This window comes from Bos indicus, chromosome 2 (assembly GCF_029378745.1).
Source record: "Bos indicus isolate NIAB-ARS_2022 breed Sahiwal x Tharparkar chromosome 2, NIAB-ARS_B.indTharparkar_mat_pri_1.0, whole genome shotgun sequence".
NCBI lineage: Eukaryota > Metazoa > Chordata > Mammalia > Artiodactyla > Bovidae > Bos > Bos indicus.
Window position 1 is genome coordinate 31,555,377 of NC_091761.1, and position 26,355 is coordinate 31,581,731.

The window sequence follows — 26,355 nt, forward strand, 5'->3', positions numbered from 1 at the left end:
CAAGAAAAAGAGAAGGAAATATATGTGTATCTGCTTAAAAGGTATATGCTCATTATACTTTGATAATATAGAGAAAAGATTTAATGGAAGTTGCCTCTGAGAATCAAACTCAATAGGAATTAAAATCAATTTTCACAGCATAATGCTTATTCTATTATCTTAAAAATTATATTAAGCATCTAAGTAAGTGGCTTTTAACTTTGGTTACACACTAGAATCACCCAAAGAATCTTAAAAATTCTTGGTCCTGTCCTTTAGAGATTCCAATTTAACAGATGTACAGTAGAGGTGAGCATCAGTGTTTTTAAAGGATGCTCAGACAATTCTCAATCACAGTACTCATAACTACTGAGTCACACTTTATAATTACACTTATAGACTATCTAAAAATTTGTGTTCTTTTTGTTTACATTTAATGCTATTGGATCAAGGTAAAAGTCATTTAAATTGAAAGACACATTCTTAAATGAAATATATAACTTGAAGTTTATAAGCTTAAGTAACCATTTTTTCTACCACAAAGAAAACCTAGAGCGATAGCATATTTTTAGAAATGCATGTCTGAGATAATCTGATTATACATTAACATAATTATTCACCATTAGACAAGTATTTTACTATTAGCTTTGAATCAGAATTTAAAAGAGTCCAGCTAATTATTATTTTAAAAATTCCTTCCTTGCCAGAATTGCATTGGATAAATGAGACAAATTATTATTTAGGATTATATCTTCATTTCTTTGTAGCTGGAATAAGCTCTGATTATAGCCTTGAAGAGATAGATGAAAAGGAAGAACTGAGTGAAATGCCTAAAGATGAGGCTGAAAATACTTCTCTGAAGTCACAAGACATTCCTACTGTATCTACTGATATAATAAATACACTGAAAAATGATCCTCACTCAGGCCCTGGCAGTGCTACTGGAGAGTCCTCACAAAACTCCAAAGAAGAAAAACAAGGAACTAGAAACACAGATGAACAGTAAGTAGTCCATACGCCAGAAGTGGTGGCGGTGCTTTGTTTAACTGATAGTAGTCTTCTGAAATACAGAAATGATATTTTAAACACAAGTGAAGTCATTTCTTTAGTTTATACTTTATCCCTTTTACCATCATTAAAAAAACTTTATTCATAGAGTATCTATTTACATGTGATTGGTTTTAAATAAAATCAAATCCAATGGTTTTGGTGTCCCTGTGCCAGATAAACCACAACATGTACTTATTTTGTATGAGTATGATTAGCATTTTTGTTTCTGTTGTGTTTGTTTTGCCTGTTACCTATTTGGCCAAAATGAAATATATAATCTCAATTTGCACCAATACTCCTAAAGAACTTTTACTGACTGGTTTATAAAACAATTCTGCATATTAGAATATGATGTTAAGCCACTAATCATTTTTACAGTCAATTTTGTGAAGCAAAGAATGCACTTTCCCCTTGGTTCTAGAAATAGAAAGTCATAATAAAGTACACTTACATTCTGTTAGAAATACCACACTATGAATAAAGATGAAATCAAGAACGTAAAATAAACCATTTTATCAAAGTTTTACTATAATTTGCATGAGATTGTCTCCAAATTAAACTCCTCTATCATTAAAAAAAAAAAAACACCCAGTGAAGTTAATTCACATTCTGACTTGTCACAAGGTGACCTTGCCAGATGTAAGGGAAATGTCTATGAAAGTAAATTTCATTTAGCTCCTTTTTCTTTAAAAGATAATAATTGATAATAAGAAAAAGATACTCTCTTGGGGAAACTGTCCATCCTACCAAGCTTCTACTATCTTGCTTTGTTACAGGGCCACATATGAAAGCTAATGTTTTATAGCACCATTTCCTCTTAGCTTTATTTTTTCTTTGCTATTAAATTTCCAGTATTTGGCAGAAAAAGATGATTGTTCCAGTCTGTCTTTGGAAATTATTGCCTGTTTTATTGTTGTGTGAGTGTGTGTTTGAATAGTATCATATATAACATACAATATCATTTTTACAGAAGGCTACACATTATGGTATGTAATTCAAGCGACAAAGAGACGGTAGTTGACAGTGTAAGAAACCTGAAGTCACTGGACCCAAACCAAGAGAGAGGTGAGCTCCATAAGCACTAATAGCGAACACTTTCATAGCACATACTGTATGCCAAGGACCTTTCTTAAACACTTGATATTAGCTCATTTAATCTTGTATACTAACTCATTAATGGGTATTGTTACTTTAGTCCCATTTTACAGACGATTGATCCACAAAGATATTACATAACTCACCTGAGGTCCCACAGTAAATGGTAGACCTCAGATTTGAACTCAGGCAGTATGTGTTCAATATGTATTGATTCCAAAATTTGCTTCTCACTACCATGTCTTGTGATGATGTTGTTGTTAAATCTTAGAGGTTATCTAACTTAGCTCTGAATCTTACCAATGTATACTCTATGCATACTTATGATCTACTTCTTTTTCCTTCTACTGACTCCCTAACTCAAGCCTGTTTTATTTCATAGTCAAGTTGATATACCTTGGGTAAAACTTGTCTGCCTGATATTTCAGGCTCAAGCCATCTAATCATGTAATAAAGTTTACCAGTATTTCCTACTCCTCCCCCCATACCTCCAAATCAAGATAGTTTATTCCTTCTCATGGCATATATATTTCACTCAGTTCTATCATTAGAACTATGGTTATTTTATTATTATCTTTGTCTGGAAAATAATCTTCACCCATTCAACTATTATCCAAATCCTGCCACTTCACTTATTCTGTTGCTTGACTGCCGGAAGCCATGTAGTTCTGTGTCTCAACTACTTGACTAGATTGGACAGTCTTCGATCAGAGAAATTGTATCTGATACTTTGTTTGAATTTCTTATGGAACCTAGCAGAATACTGAGATAACAGTTAAAATATATAGTTAGGATTGAATTTCAGAAAAAAGAAACTATACAAATCAGAATTGCAGTGAATACACAATGGTATTTTAAGGGGATATGAAGGAAATGGCTTATTCTCAAATCCAATCTATTATGTTAGTACATAAAACTAGGTTAAGATCCATAGAAAACATAGAGAGAGATATATGCTGCTGCTGCTAAGTCACGTCAGTTGTGTCCGACTCTGCGACCCCATAGACGGCAGCCCGTGAGGCTCCCATCCCTGGGATTCTCCACGCAAGAACACTGGAGTGGGTTGCCATTTCCTTCTCCAATGCATGAAAGTGAAAAGTGAAAGTGAAGTCGCTCAGTCATGTCTGACTCTTCGCGACCCCATGGGCTATAGCCTACCAGGCTCCTCTGTCCATGGGATTTCCCAGGCAAGAGTACTGGAGTGGGTTGCCATTGCCTTCTCCGGAGATACATAGATACATATATAAATTCAATAGGTATTGGATTATCCCAATGTCACAAACAAGATAGACAGCTGTATATAGATATGACACTTTATACATGTGGTATGTGTTGGTTAATTTGAATATGAATGTCTTTGATTCATTGTCCTTATGGTCAATAACCTCCTGAGATACAAGTGTACAACTTATATACTTGTACATAATTTCCCCATTTTTTCTTCTTGATGCAGCTTTTTAACAACATATATTATGATGGCAATAGCATTTCTATTGAGATGTGATTTAAAAGCTGCTTACTGTTTAAAATCATAGTAAAATTAAATCATTTTTGCAAAGATCTGGGTATCATATTAGTATTAGGGTCCCAAGCACATTTCTGTAATATACTTATTTTGATTTGCACTTGATTTACAATGACCACTATCAACTCTAGGTGGTTTTTAAAATAATTTGTTATCCTTAGAACTAATTTTATTCTGCTTTTCTCCTTTTTTCTTTAAACCTAAACTGTGCACTTATCTAAATGATCCTTTCATCAGGTGGTTGATGTTCGTGTCAGTTTTGAGTAGGGGAAAGTATAGTATAGTACAAAATATACCTTCTCCCTCTACTGGCCATTTCTGAAAAATAGCCTGTCTATTCACTGACATTTTGTTTGCATTATCAGCAGATATGTAGCAGGAAAAGCTAATGAATTCAGTCGTGTTTGTAGGCCTGGCAATCACTGAAATTTTTGAAATTTTGGTGAGAAATTCAGTAGATAATGGTAAAGTAATTATAACCCACAGAAAATGTGGAGAAGTTCTAAAACCAATAAATTAGGATTTATTATAGGGAATTTCATTTTAAAAATATATTTTTATAATTATTTACCTTTTTTTAGAAAGTGTTTCCGTTCTGTAACTGGGATATATCTATATTCAGTGGAAAATGAGAAATAAGCAAGAGAAAAGGAAATACACTTAGGCTCCTTTTTTTCATTTTTCACAGAGGATCCGTTTTATAGTTTAGACAGTGAACTTTATCTTACAGGTGAAAGTGAGTGATTATAAAACTATAGAGAAATACTTGACATTCATTCACAATTTGATTTCCAAGGCCCACACTTCACTTGTGCTGTGCAAACTGTCATATCTGAAAGGAGAGGCCACCAAGGATTTTGAAGAAGAGGGCTAGCTGGTTATTCGGAAGAAATGATTCTTCATGGTACTTGACTAGAGGACGACAGTATATATGAATCACTTGGCTCAGTCATAAGCCTCTGTTTCCTTCCAGAAGCCTCATTCCAACTCTTTGCCATCATGTTGTTGGCTGGCAACTGTTGCTTTGTTAACCTAGACACTGGCAAAAGATTTTTGTTTTCAGGAGGTCTGAATTAAAATTAAGAGGAAAAGTAGTGTTGGGAGAGGAAAGTTTGTTTTCTCTACCTGGATTCTAACATGAGAAAAATAAAGTTATCTTTTCTCACAGAGAAGAAAATAAAAACCCACATGGTTGTTTTTAATGTAGTTGAAACCACCCCATATTGTGACTGAAAACAAAATCCTCTAAAATTATTTAGCAAGGACACCTAATTAGTCAGACAATAACTTAGGTTGTTTTTATTTCAGCTCTTAAAGGTAAGGTTTTGTGGTCTGTCATAAGTAAAACTGATAACATTAAAAGGGAAACAATCCTAACAAATGCTAAATGAAATATAAGTATACTACGGATTATAGAAAAGACAGAATCAAAATGTAAAAAAACAGAACAAAAACATTTTTTAAAATCTGTCAGTATCATTTTGTCATTCTTAACAAAGACTGAAATATCATCTTAAAATCATAGCTATCTTCTATGAGTACTTGTTTTGGGCAATATGGTATCCTAATAAGCATGTTACTGTTACATAAGTGATATATAATACATAGTTTTGTTTTTGACATCTGAGGCTCAAACGGGGTGAGTAAAATGATGTGGTCCATACAGATTGTAATTAGTCAAGCTGGATTCCTGACTCAGGTCTCTATGATCCCAAAGTCCATGCCACTTTCTCTGTATGCCATTACCTGTATAATTACTGTATAATTGGTGTGCTGAATATTTATCTGTAGAATTCAAACCAACCTGTTCACTTTGGGGGAGGGTGGGTACTGCAAACTTGCACTTTTCTATTTTTTTCATATACTTTATATTTTTTCTCTCAGCAGATCAACATGAAATAATTGTCATTCCAACAAACACAGAAAATAATATGAAAAATGGAGTGAGAACAGAAATCAATGTAGCAGGTGTTGCCAAAAATAACAACGTGGACATAGAAGTTGACAGACTATCAAATTATCAGGCATATAAAACTGATACTGCTGGACGTTACAAAGAAAATCATCTTGCTGTTTCATCAGCACCAGATCAAAACCTGATTCAACCCAGTGCAGAAAAGACAAAAATGCAAGATGCAGCAATTCAGACAATCCCCTCCTGTGGCAGTTTTGATGGGGATCAGCAAGATCATAATTTGTCTGACGTCAAAGTTGATGAAAGTGTGCAAACTTCAAGTAACAACAAATCAACTCAACACTTATCTTTAAGCCCACAAGATTCTATAGATATCTCAGGAAAATTCAGGAGTAAGGGCCCCCTTGTTGTATATACAGAAGAGCAACTCGCCCTAAAAGATCCAACTTGTGCACATGGTAATGACAATCTTTTGCCTACTGTAGACGGAACTGATAAAAATCCAACAGCTTCTTATGTAAAGAATTATCCATTTTACAGACAAGATTATAATCCCAAGCCAAAACCTTCAAATGAAATTACAAGAGAGTACATACCCAAAATTGGGATGACTACTTATAAAATAGTGCCTCCTCGCTCCCTAGAAATATCAAAAGATTGGGAATCGGAAACCATAGGGTATAAAAATGATCAGGAGATACATACTTTAGGGAAAAAGGACACTTATGAGAATGTGAAAGAAACTACAATCCAAGCAGAAGATCTCGTCATTTCTGAAAGCCCAAAGGAGTCACAAGCAGACCTGAAATCAAAGCCTACCCTGAGAACAGAGCATCAGATGCAAAGTGACGAGCGCTTTACCCGCAGCAGAATGGTGAATCCTCTGAAACCTCCCAGAATGACGAGTGACACTGGCACAGCTCCTTTTGCGCCAAAATTGGAAGATATAAACAATATTTTGGAGTCAAAATTTAAATCACGGGTTTCTAATCCCCACTCCAAACCAAGTGCTTTTTTCTTGCAGATGCAAAAAAGAGTTTCAGATCACTATGTGTCATCTGCAGCCGCCAAGAGTGTTCAAGCTGCCTCTAATCCTACTCCAAAGGAATTAAAGAAAGAGGTGGAAAGAGATACAATACCTCCTCCAGAGCCAGCTCTTTCTCCCTTAAGTAAAACTATTCAATCTCTTCCACAGCCACACGTTCAAAACACTGATGATGACAGCAATCAGAAGCCTACTGAAACCTCTTCTTCTCCTGTGGCCTCTCCGCCGCCGCCTCCACCTCCCCCTCCTCCCGTGGCCTCGCCCCTTTCCCCTCCCGCTGTGGCCTTCCCCCTTCCCCCTCCCCCGGTGGCCTCTCCCCTTACCCCTCCCCCCATGGCCTCGCCCCTTCCCCCTCCTCCCGTGGCCTTCCCCCTTCCCCCTCCCCCCGTGGCCGCCTCCCTTCCCCCTCCTCCCGTGGCCTCGCCCCTTCCCCCTCCTCCCGTGGCCTTCCCCCTTCCCCCTCCCCCCGTGGCCTCGCCCCTTCCCCCTCCTCCCGTGGCCGCCTCCCTTCCCCCTCCTCCCGTGGCCTCGCCCCTTCCCTCTCCTCCCGTGGCTGCCTCCCTTCCCCCTCCTCCCGTGGCCGCCTCCCTTCCCCCTCCTCCCGTGGCCTCCAAACCTGTTCCTCTGCCCAAGAGTCAGTTAGCAACACTGAATCTGAAAACTCTGAAAACTTTTGGTGCCCCACGACCATACTCCAGCTCTGCTCCTTCACCGTTTGCCCTCGCTGTGGTGAAACGGTCACAGTCTTTCAGCAAAAGCCCTACAGAGTCATGCAGTGAGGAGGTCAAGGGTGCCTCTGCCAGAACTCCAACTGATGCAGACAAAGGGAAGATTCCTTCTGTCAGTACTTTTGGGAACATGCCACAACTAGGTGTGAGTGATAAGGTAAATGTAATCTTTTATAAAATGGGGGATTCTTATACAACATGACTTAAATGGGTTTAACAAGCGTGTGTTACTTAATTCATAATCTGCAATCAAGATGCTGTAGGGGAAAAAAACGAGTAGTAATACATAGAATCTGATTATTTACTCAGTCATTATAATTCATATAATTTAATCAAATATTACTATAAGGTCATTATATAATCACCTCAGTAGCAAATATTTAAAGTTTCTTTGCTCATACATTTGTATACTGTACTATAGTTCTGACTAGTTTTCTGTGTTTTGCTTATCTCAGTTTGTTGAAAACTTTCCTGGATGTTCTGGTTTACTTTATTTTCTTCTCCAATTCTCCATAATAGCAAAATAAATTGTTTTAATTATATAAAAACATAAGCAGCATCAAAGACTAGATAAAATAAACAACATAGCTCTGCACTGTCATATACACTCAACCTGAGCTTACCAAATATTGTTATATATAATTTAAATTAAAATCAGAGTTTAAATATGTAATTTTCTTTTTTTAATATAAATTTATTTATTTTAATTGGAGGCGAATTACTTTACAATATTGTATTGGTTTTGCCATACATCAACATGAATCCGCCAAGGGTGTACATGTGTTCCCCATCCTGAATCCCCCTCCCACTTCCCTCCCCGTACCATCCCTCTGGGTCATCTCAGTGCACCAGCCCCAAGCATCCTGTATCCTGCATTGAACCTGGACTGGTGATTCATTTCATATATGATATTATACATGTTTCAATGCCATTCTCCCAAATCATCCCACCCTCTCCCACAGAGTCCAAAAGACTGTTCTGTTCTATACATCTGTGTCTCTTTTGCTGTCTTGCATACAGGGTTATCTTTACCATCTTTCTAAATTCCATATATATGCATTAGTATACTGTATTGCTGTTTTTCTTTCTGGCTTACTTCACTCTGTATAATAGGCTCCAGTTTCATCAACCTCATTAGAACTGATTCAGATGTATTCTTTTTAATGGCTGAGTAATATTCCATTGTGTATATGTACCACAGCTTTCTTACCCATTCATCTGCTGATAGACATCTAGGTTGCTTCCATGTCCTGGCTATTATAAACAGTGCTGCGATGAACATTGGGGTACATGTGTCTCTTGCAATTCTGGTTTCCTTGGTGTGTATGCCCAGCAGTGGGATTGCTGGGTCGTATGGCAGTTCTATTTCCAGTTTTTTAAGGAATCTCCACACTGTTCTCCATAGTGGCTGTACTAGTTTGCATTCCCACCAACAGTGTAAGAGGGTTCCCTTTTCTCCACCACCCTCTCCAGCATGTATTGCTTGTAGACTTTTGGATAGCAACCATTCTGACTGGCGTGAAATAGTACCTCATTGTGGTTTTGATTTGCATTTCTCTGATAATGAGTGATGTTGAGCATCTTTTCATGTGTTTGTTAGCCATCTGTATGTCTTCTTTGGAGAAATGTCTGTTGGCCCATTTTTTGATTGGGTCATTTATTTTTCTGGAATTGAGCTGCAGGAGTTGCTTGTATATTTTTGAGATTAATACTTTGTCAGTTGTTTCATTTGCTATTATTTTCTCCCATTCTGAAGGCTGTCTTTTCACCTTGCTTATAGTTTCCTTTGTTGTGCAGAAGCTTTTAATTAGGTCCCATTTGTTTATTTTTGCTTTTATTTCCAATATTCTGGGAGGTGGGTCATAGAGGATCCTGCTGTAATTTATGTCGGAGAGTGTTTTGCCTATGTTCTCCTCTAGGAGTTTTATAGTTTCTGGTCTTACCTTTAGATCTTTAATCTATTTTGAGTTTATTTTTGTGTATAGTGTTATAAAGTGTTCTAGTTTCATTCTTTTACAAGTGGTTGACCAGTTTTTCTAGCATCACTTGTTAAAGAGATTGTCTTTAATCCATTGTATATTCTTGCCTCCTTTGTCAAAGATAAGGTGTTCATAGGTGCATGGATTTATCTCTGGGCTTTCTATTTTGTTCCATTGATCTATATTCCTATCTTTGTGCCAGTACCATACTGTCTTGATGACTGTGGTTTTGTAGTAGAGCCTGAAGTCAGGCAGGTTGATTCCTCCAGTTCCATTCTTCTTTCTCAAGACTGCTTTGGCTATTCGAGGTTTTTTGTATTTCCATACAAATTGTGAAATTATTTGTTCTAGCTCTGTGAAAAATACTGTTTCCCATTTTGTTAATTCAGTGTCAACTTTCCAGTTACATGTTCACCAAAATATCAATTAACCACCATCTAACCTTCAGTTCAGTTCAGTTCAGTTCATTCGCTCAGTCGTGTCCGACTCTCTGTGACTCCATGAACTGCAGCACGCCAGGCCTCCCTGTCCATCACCAACTCCCAGAGTTCACTCAAACTCATATCCGTCAAGTCGGTGATGCCATCCAGCCATCTCATCCTCTTTTCCCCTTTTCCTCCTGCCCCCAATCCCTCCCAGCATCAGAGTCTTTTTCAATGAGTGAGCTCTTCACATGAGGTGGCCAAAGTACTGGAGTTTCAGCTTTAGCATCATTCCTTCCAAACAACACCCAGGACTGATCTCCTTTAGAATGGACTGGTTGGATCTCCTTGCAGTCCAAGGGACTCTCAAGAGTCTTCTCCAACACCACAGTTCAAAAGCATCAATTGTTCGGCGCTCAGCTTTCTTTACAGTCCAACTCTCACATCCATACATGACCACTGGAAAAACCATAGCCTTGACTAGACGGACCTTTGTTGGCAAAGTAATCTCTCTACTTTTTAATATGCTATCTAGGTTGGTCATAAGTTTCCTTCCAAGGGGTAAGCGTCTTTTAATTTCATGGTTGCAATCACCATCTGCAGTGATTTTGGAGCCTAAAAAAAATAAAGTCTGACACTGTTTCCACTGTTTCCCCATCTATTTCCCATGAAGTGATGGGACCGGATGCCATGATCTTCGTTTTCTGAATGTTGAGCTTTAAGCCAACTTTTTCACTCTCCACTTTCACTTTCACCAAGAGGCTTTTTAGTTCCTCTTCACTTTCTGCCATAAGGGTGGTGTTATCTGCATATCTGACCTTAGTGATGTACAAAAAGGAGAATTTGTTGACTTCATGTTGGATCAACTAAATGATATAATTTGCTAGATTCAAGTAGTATAGTTAGAGGATGCAATTCACAGTATGAATTATGATAATCCCCATGCAATTAAAAAAATACATTGTGTACTTTTTATGATAGTGTTTAAAGAATACTTTCATATTTGTATGACAGTTCCAGAAGTATCTTATGCTATTTTTTCAAACACTCCCAGAGTAACAGAACATTAACCATGTTGACAAGTAAAGATTTTTCCATAATTTAAAGCAATATTTACCTTGAAAAATATTCTTTTATAGTTTGCATTTTTGTTTATTACTTTGATATATCAGGAAGAGATATATGATCTAGAGATTAATTCTTTACTTGGGAGCAAAGCCTGTGTTTTTTTCTTAGAATGGAATACCACTTCTAAACAACAGAAGCTTGATTTAGATAATAACAGTTTTTGAGCTATTGCCTGAATTCTGTTTAACTCATCTTTTATAAAGATATTTATTTGGCAGTTTGAAAAAGACATTTTTAAGATTGTTTGAATATAGTTGCCAATGAAATCAGTTACTAAATATTCCTTTCTAAGAAGTTTAATTAAAATTTTGATTCTTAAATTTCTAATATTTATTTTCAGTCTCATGGGAAAAATAAAACATGGGCATCACTTCGTCCCAGTGACTTCTAGAAAGACAAAATAAGCTGTTACATAGTCATTAATACTCCTTTATTAGAAGATGCACTAGGTTCAACCAGTATGAAATTGCCAATATTTGTCCATTTGTACCATCAAAAATAATTTCATAATACTAATATATTGGAGCTATGAAAATGAGTTTGTTTTTTGTTTTTTTAAGTCTGGATTTTTATTATTACTTTGTCTCTTCTAACTGACTCTATTGGAGAAATCAGCATTATTTCATTTACTCAAGGACAGTAAAATTACCACGGCACTGTGAAACAAAGAGACATATCACTTTTCTTCCTTAGCCTCCTGAGTTCAAAATGAGGGAAAGTAAGGCCCTTATCTTCCAGCTGAGCCTGACATCAGAGATAACTCAGAGGATAAGGAAATAGTGTAAAGCACCAGTGTAGCAAATGGGGGTTCTTAAAGAGCTATTGATGATGAAAGTGTTTTGAACACTGGTCCATTCTTCACCTGGTATTCATATAACTTTCACATTTATTTTTATAGGAAAATAATTCTGCACATAATGAACAGAATCCTCAAATACCATCTCCAACTGACTGCCCGTCGTTCACCCTTAAGAGACAAAGTTCTTCGACATTCCAAAGCTCTGACCCAGAACAGATCCGACAGAGTTTGCTGACTGCAATTCGTTCTGGAGAGGCTGCTGCCAAATTGAAAAGGGTAAGTTTTCTTTATCAGATGGGTGACATCGGGTTTATTTTCAACACTGTCAAACTAATACTTAGGGGAAATTGTTTTCTGGCTTTTAAATCTGAATAGGGAAGATGCCAGAAGTTCCCCTTTTATAAGTTAAGGGTCATTTTTGAAGTATAAGCTCTGGACTCTCTCAGTGTTACACATCCTTAAAACTACGTCAGGTCTGTTTTCCAAAACATGAGCCAGGTGCAGAAAGCAAGTTTTGCTCATTATTATATAACTATACATAGAAAGTGCCCCGGACTCTTATTTTAAGAAACTGTGTTAGCACAGCAAGAAAGAGTCTTTTAGAAAGAAAGTCCCTCCTTTATTCCAGAAAAGCTGCGATATTGTAAGAGCCTGCGTTTTCAGTCCTGGCTCCTATAGTAATCAGTTACTACCGTACTGATTGGCTGGTTAAGCGGGGAGGAGTTTTATAGGCTAAACTAAAAAAATGTAGGGAATTTAGATGAGACTTAATGCAGAAATTCAAGTTTTAATAATGCACTGCCAGAGTCTAGCTTCTACTGATATGTGAGAGAGCAAGGTGACGCACTCTGTTCTCGGGTAAACCCCAGAAAGCATCACAGGGAGTTATTACAGATAAGTTTCCTCTCTCACCCTTATCCTCTGAAACAGGATGTAGTGAAGCCTTAAGCCTGGCATCATGACTTGGACTTCCCAGAGGCTGCAGTCTCCCCTAAATGTCTTTCTTGTTCGCCTTAGTCATCTTGGTTGCAAGTTCCTCAACACCAAGACAAGAAAAGTACTCATTATTTCACTGACTCCCTAGGCATTTCATTTTGTGAATTGCTTTTCTAATCATTTTAGAAGCTATTTAGAGAAAAGTAAGAGACTTGTTGAGCAAATCACTGAACTCAACAAAAATGAAATTTGCGAAGGAACAGGAATGCTGCAAAGATAGAAAAAGGGGAAGGCATTTCGTGAGGGTCAGTCAGCTTCCTAGTGGGTTTCAGTGGAGCCCTGAGTGACGGCCGTTTGCCCAGAGGACTTAGCATTCCCATCTGGGCACATATGGTGAAAAGGCAAAATATTGTGTGCTGTTAGGAGTGGAGGAAACACAAAGGAATAATTCAGGGGAGTAGGTCTGAATTTCGTAGATTATTTGTAGAATTTGAGTTTAGTCCCAGGCAGCAAACAACAGCAGCGAAAAAGGAATATTGAAATTGGTATTTCACAGGTCATGACATTTATACTTTTGGGGGGAAATATGTTCCTGTAAATAAATTGCACATTCTCATTCATGAAAATAATTCTATTTCTAATTCTGTTTCTAATCTTATAAATTAAGGATAGAGTTTCAAACTTCTCAATTCAGTAAATTTGATAAGCATTTTTTAAAAACAGAAAAATACCAAACACTGTACTAGATACTGAGGATACAAAACTGAGTCAAATGAAGCCTCTGCCTTCTGGGTGTTCAGAGCCAGGGATTGAGAACAGCGGTTCCTCACGCTCACAGCAGAATAGAAAATAACTGCAGTATCTTTGTATTAAGTCAGTGGATATATTATTAATAATCAGTTTCAATGAACTAATTGCAGAAAATAGTGCATTAAGTTGGAAATACCTTTTAGGCCAACAGAATCATACAGGCAGGCAGCTGTATACTTGGTGTGTTATGGGCCCTGATTTGGCAGTCTCTTCACAGATAAAGCTCTCATTGCTTCCAGAACGAGCTGGATGTGAATCAACACAGAAAGCAGGCCCTAAATGATGATCCTATAATTGTATCCTATTTATTACTCATTACTTTAGGTTCTATTGAATCTAAATTTTATCTCTTTCAGTAGGAGGTTATTGATAGCTCTGACTCTCTATAGTGCCAGCTCCTAAATTCTGTTTAATGAAAATCCCTTACATAATCCTTTTTCTTCCTCTAAAAGACACGGGGTCTAGTGGAGTTTATCATATCTATATGCCATGATTAACATCTTCACTTCTAGTTATATATGCTAAAAATGTGTTTCAATGTGCCAAGACTCAAGAATATTGTTTGTAATAGCTCCAAATACATATAACCTTAATATCCAAAAATGGTAGAATAAATAGTGGTATATTTAAAGCATGGACTATCAAATGGCAATAAATTAGATAAGATATACTAAAGACAACAATGTAGATAGAGACATAAATAAACAGTATGTGTAAAGTTGACGGCATGCAAAACTAAATTATATAGTGATACATGTATAGGTGGCAATTATTCCTAAAAGTTGGGAAATAATTACATAAGTCACAATAGGGTTACTTCCAGAGGGGAAGAAAAAGGGTTGTTAGAGGTTTATTGGAGCAAGACTGGAACACAATTTAAGAGGGAACCAAAAAAATTAGTAATCAGAATAAATATATCTTAGTGCAATATTTTTAAATATAAAAATTAATGCAAAAATCCATGATAAAGTCAAAATTTTAAATAAAGACAGGATCAGGAGGGAGCTGGAGGTATTCTTTCTCTTGACCTGGGTGGTGGGCTACCTATATGTCTGTCTTCATTGCGCTGTTCAATGCACGTCTCTGTACATGTATTATATTTCAAAAAATTGCAGAAGGTGGTAGAAACAGACACAAGGCTCTAATTTCTTACGCTTTTTTCCTTTCTTACGCTAATTTCTTTCTTGTGCTTAAGTCCCATATTTCTGTGCTGTTCTGAACATGTCTCTTGGTTTGTTTTAAATTCTAACGTTTCTTTTATAGAACAACAGTAATAGTGCCAAACAAAGTCTCCAGTGATTTTGACAGTGGGTTTAGACTGTTCATCAGAAAGTTGGCTCTGTGTTTGCCTGTATTGTGGCACCCAAATGTTCACTTTAACTCCAGGTACCAACCTGCCTTATGGCTCTTGTTCATACTTGAGCAATTAACCTTCATTATATACTTGGTTCACATTAGAACAATTATCTAGTTGATAGCTCTAGTGTAAATGTAGTCATGAATTTTCATGTTTCTGAAGGCTTTTTCCTGTACCTTACCCCCATCTCAACCTGCATATAATCATGGTGATTTGTCTTGTCTTCATATAAAGCATTACTACATCCAGCACAGTATTTTATAAAATGCGTTTGAAGTTAAGACATACATATGTGTTTTGTGCTTAGTTGCTCAGTTGTGTTGGATTCTTTGTGACCCTATGAACTGTAGCCTGCCAGACTCCTCTGTCCATGGGATTTCCCATGCAAGAATACAAGAATGGGTTGCCATTTCCTACTCCCAGAAGCTGTACAGCGCAGCCAAAAAAAAAAAAAAAAAGACTACACAGAATTTGTGTGAAAGAACCATAGCTTATTTGCTCCTTATTGGTAGACATTTAACTGGATTCTAGTTTTTTACCCTATAAATGATGTTACAATGAGCATCTTTATTTGTAGATATTTAGGCAATGGCACCCCACTCCAGTACTCTTGCCTGGAAAATCCCATGGATGAAGGAGCTTGGTGGGCTGCAGTCCATGGGTCGCTAAGAGTCAGACACGACTGAGCGACTTCACTTTCATGCATTGGAGAAGGAAATGGCAACCCACTCCAGTGTTCTTGCCCGGAGAGTCCCAGGGACTGGGGAGCCTGGTGGGCTGCCGTCTATGGGGTCGCACAGAGTCAGACACGACTGAAGCGACTTAGCAGCAGCAGAACCATCTGTATCTTTTCTAAATGCTTAAACCAAATTTTCTTTTACTTTTCAAAGAATGTGAGAACTGCAGTTTTGGCAAGAATTACAAAAATAACCCCTCACACACAGACTTTTCAGACCAAGACAGCATAGCAAAAAGCCATCACCTGTCTGTTGGCTGCATTTGGAAAGTAATCCCACATGAGTACTGAAAAGGATGCAGACAAGTGTTCTTCCTCTGGTGGCAACTTTTTTTCCTTAGCTGTTTTGTTTCAGGTGGATGGTTGTCAACCATTCTACTCTGTCCTGGGTTCCTAAGATAGTCAAGAAAATTGATTAGTTTGGATTACTTATCTTTGTTTAGTAAAAGGCAAGAAATGAAGCACCAGGAAACCAAAGCCAACTAAATTTGCCAATTTTATTTTCCTTTCTACTAACTTACTCTGTTGCTAGGCAGAATCTGGCCTTTTGTACTTCAGTTCTCTGCTTGGGAGAAGAGGATAATGTTTGGTTAGGAAGCTAAGCTAGTCAAATTATAATCAAGAGATAAATAATTTTTCTTAGAATATTGTTATATTTTACATGTAATATTTTAAAATACTATACCTGCTTACTATGTAGAACCCAGGTAATTTTCTTCTACATTCTTATAAATAATGTTGGAATTTCAAGCTATTTAGGAAATTTTGTCTTAGTGTTTTTTATTTACTTACAGCTTGTAAACAGGAAACTTTGTCATAGAATTTTGGAACTTAGGAATGTATTTGCAGTTTTGGCAAAACAGTCACAGGTTTGACATTTTTAGCGCTTCAAATGAAGGCATTTTAAAAACCAAAGCTATTTTTTCCTTATAAATAAGGGGTACCTGGGAGAGAGTAACTTCAAGTTAATATCATCAGTATGAAAATTACAGAATTCATTGCTCTGTGGGATTCACTATGTTTTTCTACATTCTCCAATGTACTTTGAGGGAACCAGAATTAATCTAGCTAAAAATGCGCTTTAACAGCTTGGCCTGCAGTCTGTTTATGCTCTTGTCCTTTGAATTGATTTGGTAATTTTGTAAAGACTAAGATGTGTTAATGGATTATTTAACTTGTTTGTTGTGGAAATAACTAATTTTTAATTTCATGGTAGAATGAACATTTATTCTTGATTATTTGAAATTTATCGAATGACATGAAATGTTAGTATTTACAATTAAGCAGAAATTAAAATGTTGGTAATTGATGAAAATTCAAAATTAGACAGCTGTCCACTTTTACACTGATGGCTGCAAAGTGTGTTTCTTTCTCTTAGGTTACAGTTCAATCAAATACAATATATGTGAATGGGAAGTCAAGACTCAGCCGTTCTATGTCCCTTGATGCCCCGGGTAACCATTAAATGTTGCCCTGCCATGCCGCACTTCACCACCTCTGCTGCGCAGAACAACTTCAGACTGATGGAGAATGTTAGCAAATGTATATTGAGATATACACTAATATATTATCTATTAAAGCATAAGAATTTGTGCTGTGACTTTTAATGCCAAAAGAAGAATTACCAGAATTTATAATTTATAATAATAAGTTTGGCCTTTTTTGCCTTAAGAACTGAATATGCTGCTTCAGAACTTTAAGACAAGGTGTTGATAACTCATTTTTTCAAATGACAAATGGTCACTTTTTGTTGATTTCACTTATTTTCCACTTATTAACACATTATCTACAATGGTGACTTAGACAAAAGGATAAATTAGGATTCATAGACTTATTTATGTGACACCTAAATAGCTAGGCAAACATAGATCTGACGTTTGCTGCCTCAATGTTACAGTTTAATTGGAAATGTTTTTAAGTTATATTAAAGCCTGTTTGTGCTGAAAGTTTGATCTAGAAAACTAACGATGTCAATAAGTATATTCAGTTTAACAGTTAATTTCAATGATGAATCACTTAGTGTGCAGGTCTTATCTTGCACATTCCTTTTGTAATTACAAAATCAGTGTCAAGTTTATCAAAAAGCTCATAGTATTTTAATATTTTATTAACATGGACATTTAAGTTTTTTAATCTTTAGAACTTAAGTTGCTCAAGGAGAATTTTAAATATTTTCTGTATATAATTATAACATTATTGTCACACAGATTTTGCACATTTTATGTGCCAGAAGCCTTAAAAATCTTCCTGTGAAAATGTTGATATATTATGACAGTTATTTCAAATTCGATATGTAGAGAAGAATAGGGGTTAGTTTATGTCCATATTGGAAAACTTTAAAAGATTACTTGGAGGTTTCAGAAATCCTGGTTTTAATTAAAGTGATAAAGTCATTATGTAGTTCAGAAGCTAATATTCTAAATAATATATATTTACATTAAAGTTAAAGTTGTTAAGCAGAACAATGCCTAACTTGTTGGCTAGTAACGATTCTGGGGTCTGGAGCGTGTTGATGTTCTGTTCCTACCTGAAGAATTTAATTGCTTGCTTATTCTAAATGCTTTGTCAAACAAACTGATGTTACGTTAGTTACTGGGATATCTGCCTCTTTGGAAAATATGTTGATTTTTCCCCTGTTTAATAAAAGCAAGTTATATATTTGGGATGCTTTTTTAAATGCAGTGTGTGTCAATCAGGTATTTCTACATTTCACCTGATTTCATCTCCATCACTCAGTAAACATTATACTGAGACCATACATTCATCAGGGCTCTCTCGTATACATAAGCCCGCATGTTCAAACTCCAGAAACCACTACCACCACCACAACTAGTGTATGTAAGCCCATGCATTCTAACTTCAAAATGCATAACATGCTTGGCAGAGTTTCTGACACAGGGAAAGTACACATTAAGTTAAATATTGCTGCTATTACCTTGAATCAGACTTGAAAAGACCTACATATATAGAAACCTGTTACATCATTATAAACCAATAGGGAAAGGAGTGACTTTTTTGAAAAATTGTATTTGATTATCCTCTTGGATATATTTGAGTTAAAGTGTTGAGATTAATATTTTAAAACTCAAATATATTCAACATTTTTTAGACCTCAGAATAGGAAAATTATTTAAATAAGACAAAGGCACAGTCATAAAAGATACACATTTACAAATATTAAAATATGTACATTAGACTTACCTGGTGGGTCAGACGATAAAGCGTCTGCCTACAATGCGGGAGACCAGGGTTCGATCCCTGGGTCGGGAAGATCCCCTGGAGAAGGAAATGGCAACCCACTCCAGTTCTCTTGCCTGGAAAATCGCATGGATGGAGGAGCTTAAAAGTGAAAAAATAACCCACAAAGTGTTTATTGTATATAAGGATTAATTTATAAAAATGTAAAAATCCCTAAGATTCATGAAACTACTAGCCAATAGAAATATGCACACACTGAAAACAAAGGTATTTCTTATAAGAGTAAATCTGAAAGGCTAATAAACATATGGAAAAAATACTCTGCACTAATAATCAAGGAAACACAAGTTACAAACCCAAAAAAGTGTACTACATCACACCCAAAATGTAAGTTTCAAAATAGCAAATGTTGTCAAGGACAATGAAGTAATGAAGACTTTTTTTTTTTTTTAACTGTTGGTGGCAAAGTAAACTGGCACAACCATCAAATGTGCAATATTTAATAAAATTTAAGATCTCTTACCATGTTACCTTAAGGAAGTACTTATGTGTGTGCTCGTGTACATGCCAAGTTGTTTAGTCGTGTCCGATTCTTTGCAACCCTATGGACTTGTAGCCCACCAGGCTCCTCTGTCCATGGGATTCTCCAGGCAAGAATATTGGAGTAGGTTGCCATGCCCTCCTCCAGGGGATCTTCCCAACCCAGGGATCGAACCTGCATCTCTTATGTCTCCTGCATTGACACACAGATTCTCTAACACGAGCTCCACCTCAGAAGCGCTGTGTGTGTGCTTGAGACATAAAAATGTTCATGGCAGCCTTACATATAAGCAGCAGAAATGAATTCTAACTGGCACTCAACACTGATAGTATATTCATACAATAAATTTCTATACAACAGTGAAAATGAATAGTTACGCATATCAACATGGATACATCTCAAAAATAATGAGGAAGAAAAGTTGTGGAACAATGCTTGTTTTATGACGCCAGTTATATAAAATAAAAAAATGCAAAGTGATACTATGTATTATGGCTATAAATACAGAAAAAATAGAATACACATGTTTGGTAGTGGGAATCAAGAAATGAAGACTGGATTGGGGAAATGTATAGGAACCATCAATTGTGTGTATAGTCATTTCTTTTACAAACTGGTTTAAAAACAAGTTTTAGTCCAGATTTTAGCATACTTGAAATAGTTTGTAATTAGGATATTTTTTAAAGATCACACAGGACTTAGGGGGATATATATGAACCATGAAAACACATACATTCTGAAAAAAGTTCCCTTATCCACACTATTTTTGAGAAAAGCGTGCTACATTCTCTTCCCAATTGGGAAAGGATGTGAAAACTAGTGAAACTAGTGACAACAAAGTGACAACAAACAAAGGACAACAAAGTGTCCTTAAGTGACAACAAAATGAAGACACAGGAGTGAGTCAGAACCTTCAATTTTCATATTTAATTTTTGGCATCTAGGCATTTTGCTTTTTCCCTCCATCAGGTTATTTCTTTATAATGCATATTTTTAGAAGCAACTTTAAATTTATTTTCATCTTGAATTTGGGGCATCTAAGTATTTTCCTTTTCCTTTTCCGCCAGTTTATTTCTTTACAATGCATATTTTTAGTTATGCAGATTCTATGTAAATTATAGGGTATGAACTGAGATACCCTCTTTTCTGTCTCCAGCATCCCACTCCCCTCTTCAGTGATAACCAACATTATTGTTTTGATATGAATTCCTATATGTAGATATATTTATATCCAATACATAGGTTTGTTTGGGGCTTTTGTATTTTTACAGGGTTTGTTTTTGTTACTGTTGTTTTTAAGATTTAATACTATTTAGCATCTTCCCTTTGTACCAGCAGTGTCTGGAACAGCTTCTCCATTTGCCCATACAGATCTACCCTGTCATGTTTCAGTTTGCTGTTCTATTATTTGGTTCTTGCTGTGGTACACAGTTCTGTCCGATAGTCAAGATACTTGGTTCAAATCATATGTCTGCCATTTATGAATCATGGGGATTATTTTATCTGTGCCTCTTTACCTTTGAAAAATTGAATTAATAAACTTACCTCATGGTGATGGTTGTAAAGTGAAGTGAAAGTTGCTCAGTCATGTCCAACTCTTTGCCACCCCATGGACTTATAGAGTCCATGGAATTCTCCAGCCCAGAATACTGGAGTGGGTAGCCTTTCCCTTCTCCAGGGGATCTTCCCAACCAAGGGACTGAACCCAGGTCTCCAGCATTGTAGGCAGATTCTTTACCAGCTGAGCAACAAGAGAAGTCCAAGAATACTGGAATGGGTAGCCTATCCCTTCTCCAGAGGAGCTAAAACTACCTATATTAAATACTACTACTAGTGAACAGGTATTATTTATCTAATAATCTAATCTATTTCCCATCCTCCTGAAGAGTGACCTTCCCTCTCATTTTAAGATCAGATCTGGCTTTGGCCTGAGACACCAGAATCCACACACTGCTAGTTGGTCCAAGTCCTTGAATGAGACCAGCCATTCTCCTGAGACCTAATGTTGTATGTCCTTGAAACTTAAAAGAATTGCAGTTGATACAATTATTTGTCTAGTGCCAGTTCATTTCTTACCCACTACGAGTAGAGACAAAAAAATACAAGAGTTAAGAAACTCATCATTTTTTAGTATTCATTGACTGTCGTAAATGTCTTCAAAGAAAAGGGAACTTGCAATTAGGGGTCACAATGAAGATTTCCATGGATAAAATGTTTTTCTTAGATGATATTTTATGTAAAAATAGCTAATTTATGTGGTGTTTGAGTTTACACAAAACTTTTATATTATTTGATCCACACATGGAATAAAAAAGTACACAAGAAATCGCTACTTTACAAAGGTCACACAACCAGACAAGTGACCGAATCCCATATCTCATTTCCAGTCTGCTCTTTCCTGTGGCCAAACTGTGCAAATGATGGAGAATCTGGGGCTAGATTTCAAAGGACACTTGATTAGGGACCTACTTGTTCCAGATCTTCAGTTGGTCTTGCTTTTCTCTTAAATGTTACCACTTTCCTGCAAGTTTTCTTCCTTAACACCTCAGACTCTTCATATGGATAGATATATTTTGTTTATGGCAAGAAAAAATGCCACCATGTGTCTCTCAAAAGAATTTTCTGACAGGTATTTCAAGAGAAATTGTGAAACATTCTGACAATTTGTGTAGAACTGTTGGCATTTCTGCTTCCACAAACTGGAGAAAATTCATTTGGATGCCTCACAAATTACTCATCTTGAAGCAAAAGTGCTAGAATTCCAAACTTATAGTTTTCAAGTCAAGGAATTTCTTTACCTCCCAGCTGATCCTTATGTTCCTACCCACTCCTTGTGGTAGATGGCAGTGACGGCCCCGATTCTTTACCGCACCTGCTCTACACCTTTGGCCACGTGACTTTGCACCTCCTTTCACTAAAGAGACACAGCCCGTTTCCCCACCCAGAGAAATAGGTTTCATGACCAATAGAATGAGATGAAAATGACACAGTGCCAGTTCTGAGACCAGATATCCAAGTGTGCATGTTTTGGCTTGCTCTCCCTGGGCCTGAAATGCTGCCGTGAGAGACATCTCTGGGTTGGCTGAATGGTCCTTAAATAAAGGATGAGCGATGCAGAGAGCACTGCTCCCAACTGAGGTCAGTCTACAGCATTTAACAGTCATAGCTCTAAACATGAGCAAGTTCAATCAAGATTAGCAGGGCCACAGAGCTGCCCCTGGTATGTGAGCAATCAATATTTACCAACTAGCGATGCCCTCAAGGTTCCATGGTTGATTGTTATACAGCATTAATGTGGCAATAGATTCAATATATCCTTTTAAACAAATATACATATGACTGCAACCCAAAATATAAATTCATTCAATTGGTTCTGATTCACATGCCCTATTTCCCCCAGAGTTCCACAGACTATTTACTAAATCCATCAAAAATATACCTCTGAATCTCTCTTTAGCTCCCAGCTAGCTCAAAAAACCATTCTAACTTAAAAATTGCTGTATTACTGTGGTACAGCAATATTTTCTTTCCCTTTCTCACCTCTCAATTTATCTTCAGAACTGGGAGAAAGAGAGATCCAATATCAAAGAGATCCACAACCCCCTTAGAAACTCTTTGGACTTGTTTTTTATACAATTGCCAAATAAAATAAAGATTTCCCAGCTAAATATGAATGTCAATGATAAACAATGAATTATTTTTAAGTCTAGGTATGTCCCATGCAATCTTTGGGAGATACACTAAAAAATTTATCACCGATCTGAAATTTAAATTTAACTGGACATTCTATATTTGTCTTTGCCAAATCTGGCAACCCTACTATTTCATGAAAGTCTAGAAGGAGGATTGAAGCATCCCACATGTGGGGAAAGGAGAGAGCAGGCCCAGCTGAGTCAGGAAACTGGAAAGTGACCTTGTGGAAGGGTGACTCAACCTTTATTCTCTTTGATAATTCACCATCAGAGAAACCCTCATATGGTAAATAGGAAAAGTTTCATTGAATAGTTCACAGTGAAGAAACCCTGTGGATGACTTCTGTTGGTGGACTTTAGATACCTTCTAAGTCATCAGGAAATAATATACTCGCAAAATTCTGCTAGAGACTAGCCAAGATGGCAGAGTAGAAAGACAGTGAGCTCACCTCTTCTCACAAGTCCACCAAAATCATAACTATTTGCAGAACAACGATCAAGGAAAAATACCAGAGCCTACCATAAAAGACCCTCTACGATTAAAGACATAAGAAGGCAATGAGACAGGAGGAGCAGACTCATGATACAATCTAGTTCCATACCCCTGGGTGTGTAACCCACAAGCTGGAGAATAATTATATTGCAAAGATCCTTCTACAGGAATGAGAGTTGTGCCCCATGTCAGTCTCTCTAGCCTTGGCCTCCTGCATTAGTAAGACAAGTTCTCACTGCATTTGGCTCTAAAGGCCAGCAGGGCTTAATTTCGGGAGCCCCACAGGACCGGGGCAAGAGAGACTTCACTCATAAAGGGTGCTGACAAAATTTCATGTGCACTGGGACCCAGAGCAAAAGCAGTAATTTGATAGAAGCCTGGGCTTTCCTGGTGGCTCAGATGGTAAAGAATCAGTCTGCTATGTGGGAGACTCAGGTTTGATTCCTGCGTCGGAAAGATCCCCTAGAGAAGGGAATGGCAACCCACTCCAGTATTTTTGCCTAGAGAATTAGATGGACAGAGGAGTTTGGTAGGCTGCAGTCCATGCGGTGGCAGAGTCAGACACAACTGATCGATGAACACTTTCACTTTCTTTAGTGCCAGATCTAAAAGTGGGTCTCGGAGAGTGTCCTAGGGAGGTGGAGGGTGGCTATGGCTAACCTTGGGGACATTCAACTTGGGAATTGGGACACGCTGCTGGGAGCCATGTTGGGACCCTCCCTCTAGTTTATCAGTGCCAAGATTGGACCCCACCCAACAGCCTCTAGGCCTGTAGCCTAGGACACCTCAAATCAAACAACTAAGTGGGCAGGGAAACACCATGTCTATCAGCAGGCAGTCTGGCTAAAGACTTCTTGAGCTCAGGCTACCTCTACACATCCCTCTAATATGACCCTGCCCATGAGAGGACTAAAACCCAACTCAACCCCACAGTGGAGAGGCACCAGTGCTGCCTCCAGGAAGCATGCACTACTGTCTAGACCAGCCTCACCCAGAGGGCAGACATCAGACATAAGAAAACCATAATCTTGCAGCCCACAGACTCAGCCGGCCTAGAGAAAGCCAGCCCTTTCCCTGGGACCCCAGCCCGACCCACTAGCAGGCCAACACAAGCTTCAGGACACCCAGGACCCCATACCTAAAGGTGTCAGGAACAGCCCCTCCTCCCACCAGTGATCTGACCCCAGCTCCAGGACCCCTGGAGACTATAGGACCTGGTTGTGCCAGCTGTAGTCCAGCACTAACCCCATGATCTGGCTTCACTCTCCAGTGAGCAGGCAACAGCTCTTGAGTCTTTTGAACCCTGATTTCACACACTATTGAGCCAGCACTAGCCTAGGATTCCCCAGGGTTCTGCAGCAAGCTGTTCCATGACTCGGCCCCACTAACCGGCAGCATCTGCACAAAGCAGTACATGGCAATCGACTGGGCTATGGGCCAGTCCAGCTTACCAGACCACTAACATAACCAGCCTGTCCCAAAAGAAGAAGCCATGCAGCCCTCTGAGAGGAAACCCCTAGAACACATAGCTTAGGTGATGAGAGGGGAGTGGGCTGCTAGAACACACAGAATGTCTCCCACAGGAGGCCACTTCTCCAAGGCTGAGAAACATAACTGACACGTACATAAAAATACAAATAGCAATGCAGGCAAAATAGGGCTGCAGAGGAACATGGTTTAGACAAAGGAACCAGATAACACTCCAGAAGAACTAAGTGAAGTGGAGATAGGCAGTCTACCTGAAAACGAGTTTAGAGTAATGATAATAGAGATGATCAAAGAGCTTGGGAGAAGAATGGATCCACAGAGCAAGAAGTTACATGTTTTTAAACAAAGAGAAAAAAGTAAAAAAACAACTAGGCGGGTGAAAAGATACAGTAATTGCAATGAAAAAATACAGTAGAAGGAATCAACAGTAGACTAAATGATACAGAGGAACCTATCAGTGAGCTGAAAAACCGAGTAGTGGGAATCACTGCCTTTGAACAGAAGAAAGAAAAGAAAATGAAAACAAGTGAGCACAGCTTAAAAGACCTCTGGGAAAACATCAAGTGCACTAATATTTGCCTTTTAGAAGTCCCAGAAATATGAGAGAGAAAGGGACATAGAGAACATATGTGAAGACATAATAGCTAAAAACTTCCCAGATCTAGGAAAGAAACAGTCACCCAAGTCTAGAAAGTTCAGAATCTAGAACATTCTCTAACACTATCCATGAAAATAAACTCAAAATGGATTAAAGACCTAAAGGTAAGATTGAATACTATAAAACTATTAGAGGAAAACATAAGCAGAACACTCTTTGACATAAACTGCAGCAATGTCCACCTTCTAGAGTAATAAAAATAAAAACAAAAATGAATAAATAGGACCTAATGAAACTTAAAAGCTTTTTCAGAGCAAAGGAAATCATTTAAAAAAAGACAATACGTGAAATGAGAGAGAAAATATTTGCAAGTAGAACAACTGACAAGGGATTAATCTCCAAAATATACAAACAATACATGCATTTCTATATCAAATAAGCAAAAAACCCAATCAAAAAATTGGCGAAGATCTAAATAGACATTTCTCCAAAGAAGACAGACAGATGACCAAAAAACACATGAAAAGATGCTTGACATCACTAATTATTAGAGAAATGTAAATCAAAACTACAATGAGGTAACACCTCACACTGGTCAGAATGTTCCTCTTCAGAAAGTCTACAAAGAGTAAATGATGGAGAGGGTGTGGAGAAAAGGAAACCCTTCTACACTGGTGGAGGGAATGAAACTGGTAGCTATTATAAAAAATAAACAGTCCAACAATCCCTACTGCTGGGCATAAATGCAGAGATATCTATAATTCGAAAAGATACATGCAGCCCAATGTTCATTATAGCACTATTAATAATAGTAAAGAGACAGAAACAAAGTAAGAGCCAG

The 26,355-nt window shown here is 37.5% G+C and overlaps 1 protein-coding gene across 5 annotated transcripts in view; it reads left to right on the plus strand.

The window, feature by feature from the left end:
• The window catches only part of COBLL1 (cordon-bleu WH2 repeat protein like 1), a 169,553-nt gene extending 151,386 nt beyond the window's left edge, over positions 1-18,167 (plus strand). For 4 of the 5 annotated variants that reach the window (XM_070804031.1, XM_070804047.1, XM_070804054.1 and 1 more), the window contains 5 exons: positions 747-981; positions 2,000-2,094; positions 5,534-7,494; positions 11,765-11,941; positions 16,883-18,167. In XM_070804031.1, the coding sequence (XP_070660132.1) occupies positions 747-981; positions 2,000-2,094; positions 5,534-7,494; positions 11,765-11,941; positions 16,883-16,969 (2,555 nt within the window). In that variant the 3' untranslated portion in view covers positions 16,970-18,167. The remainder of the gene's footprint in view (positions 1-746; positions 982-1,999; positions 2,095-5,533; positions 7,495-11,764; positions 11,942-16,882) is intronic. The other variant, XM_070804035.1, reaches the window with a different exon arrangement.
• Positions 18,168-26,355: the final 8,188 nt, after the last annotated feature.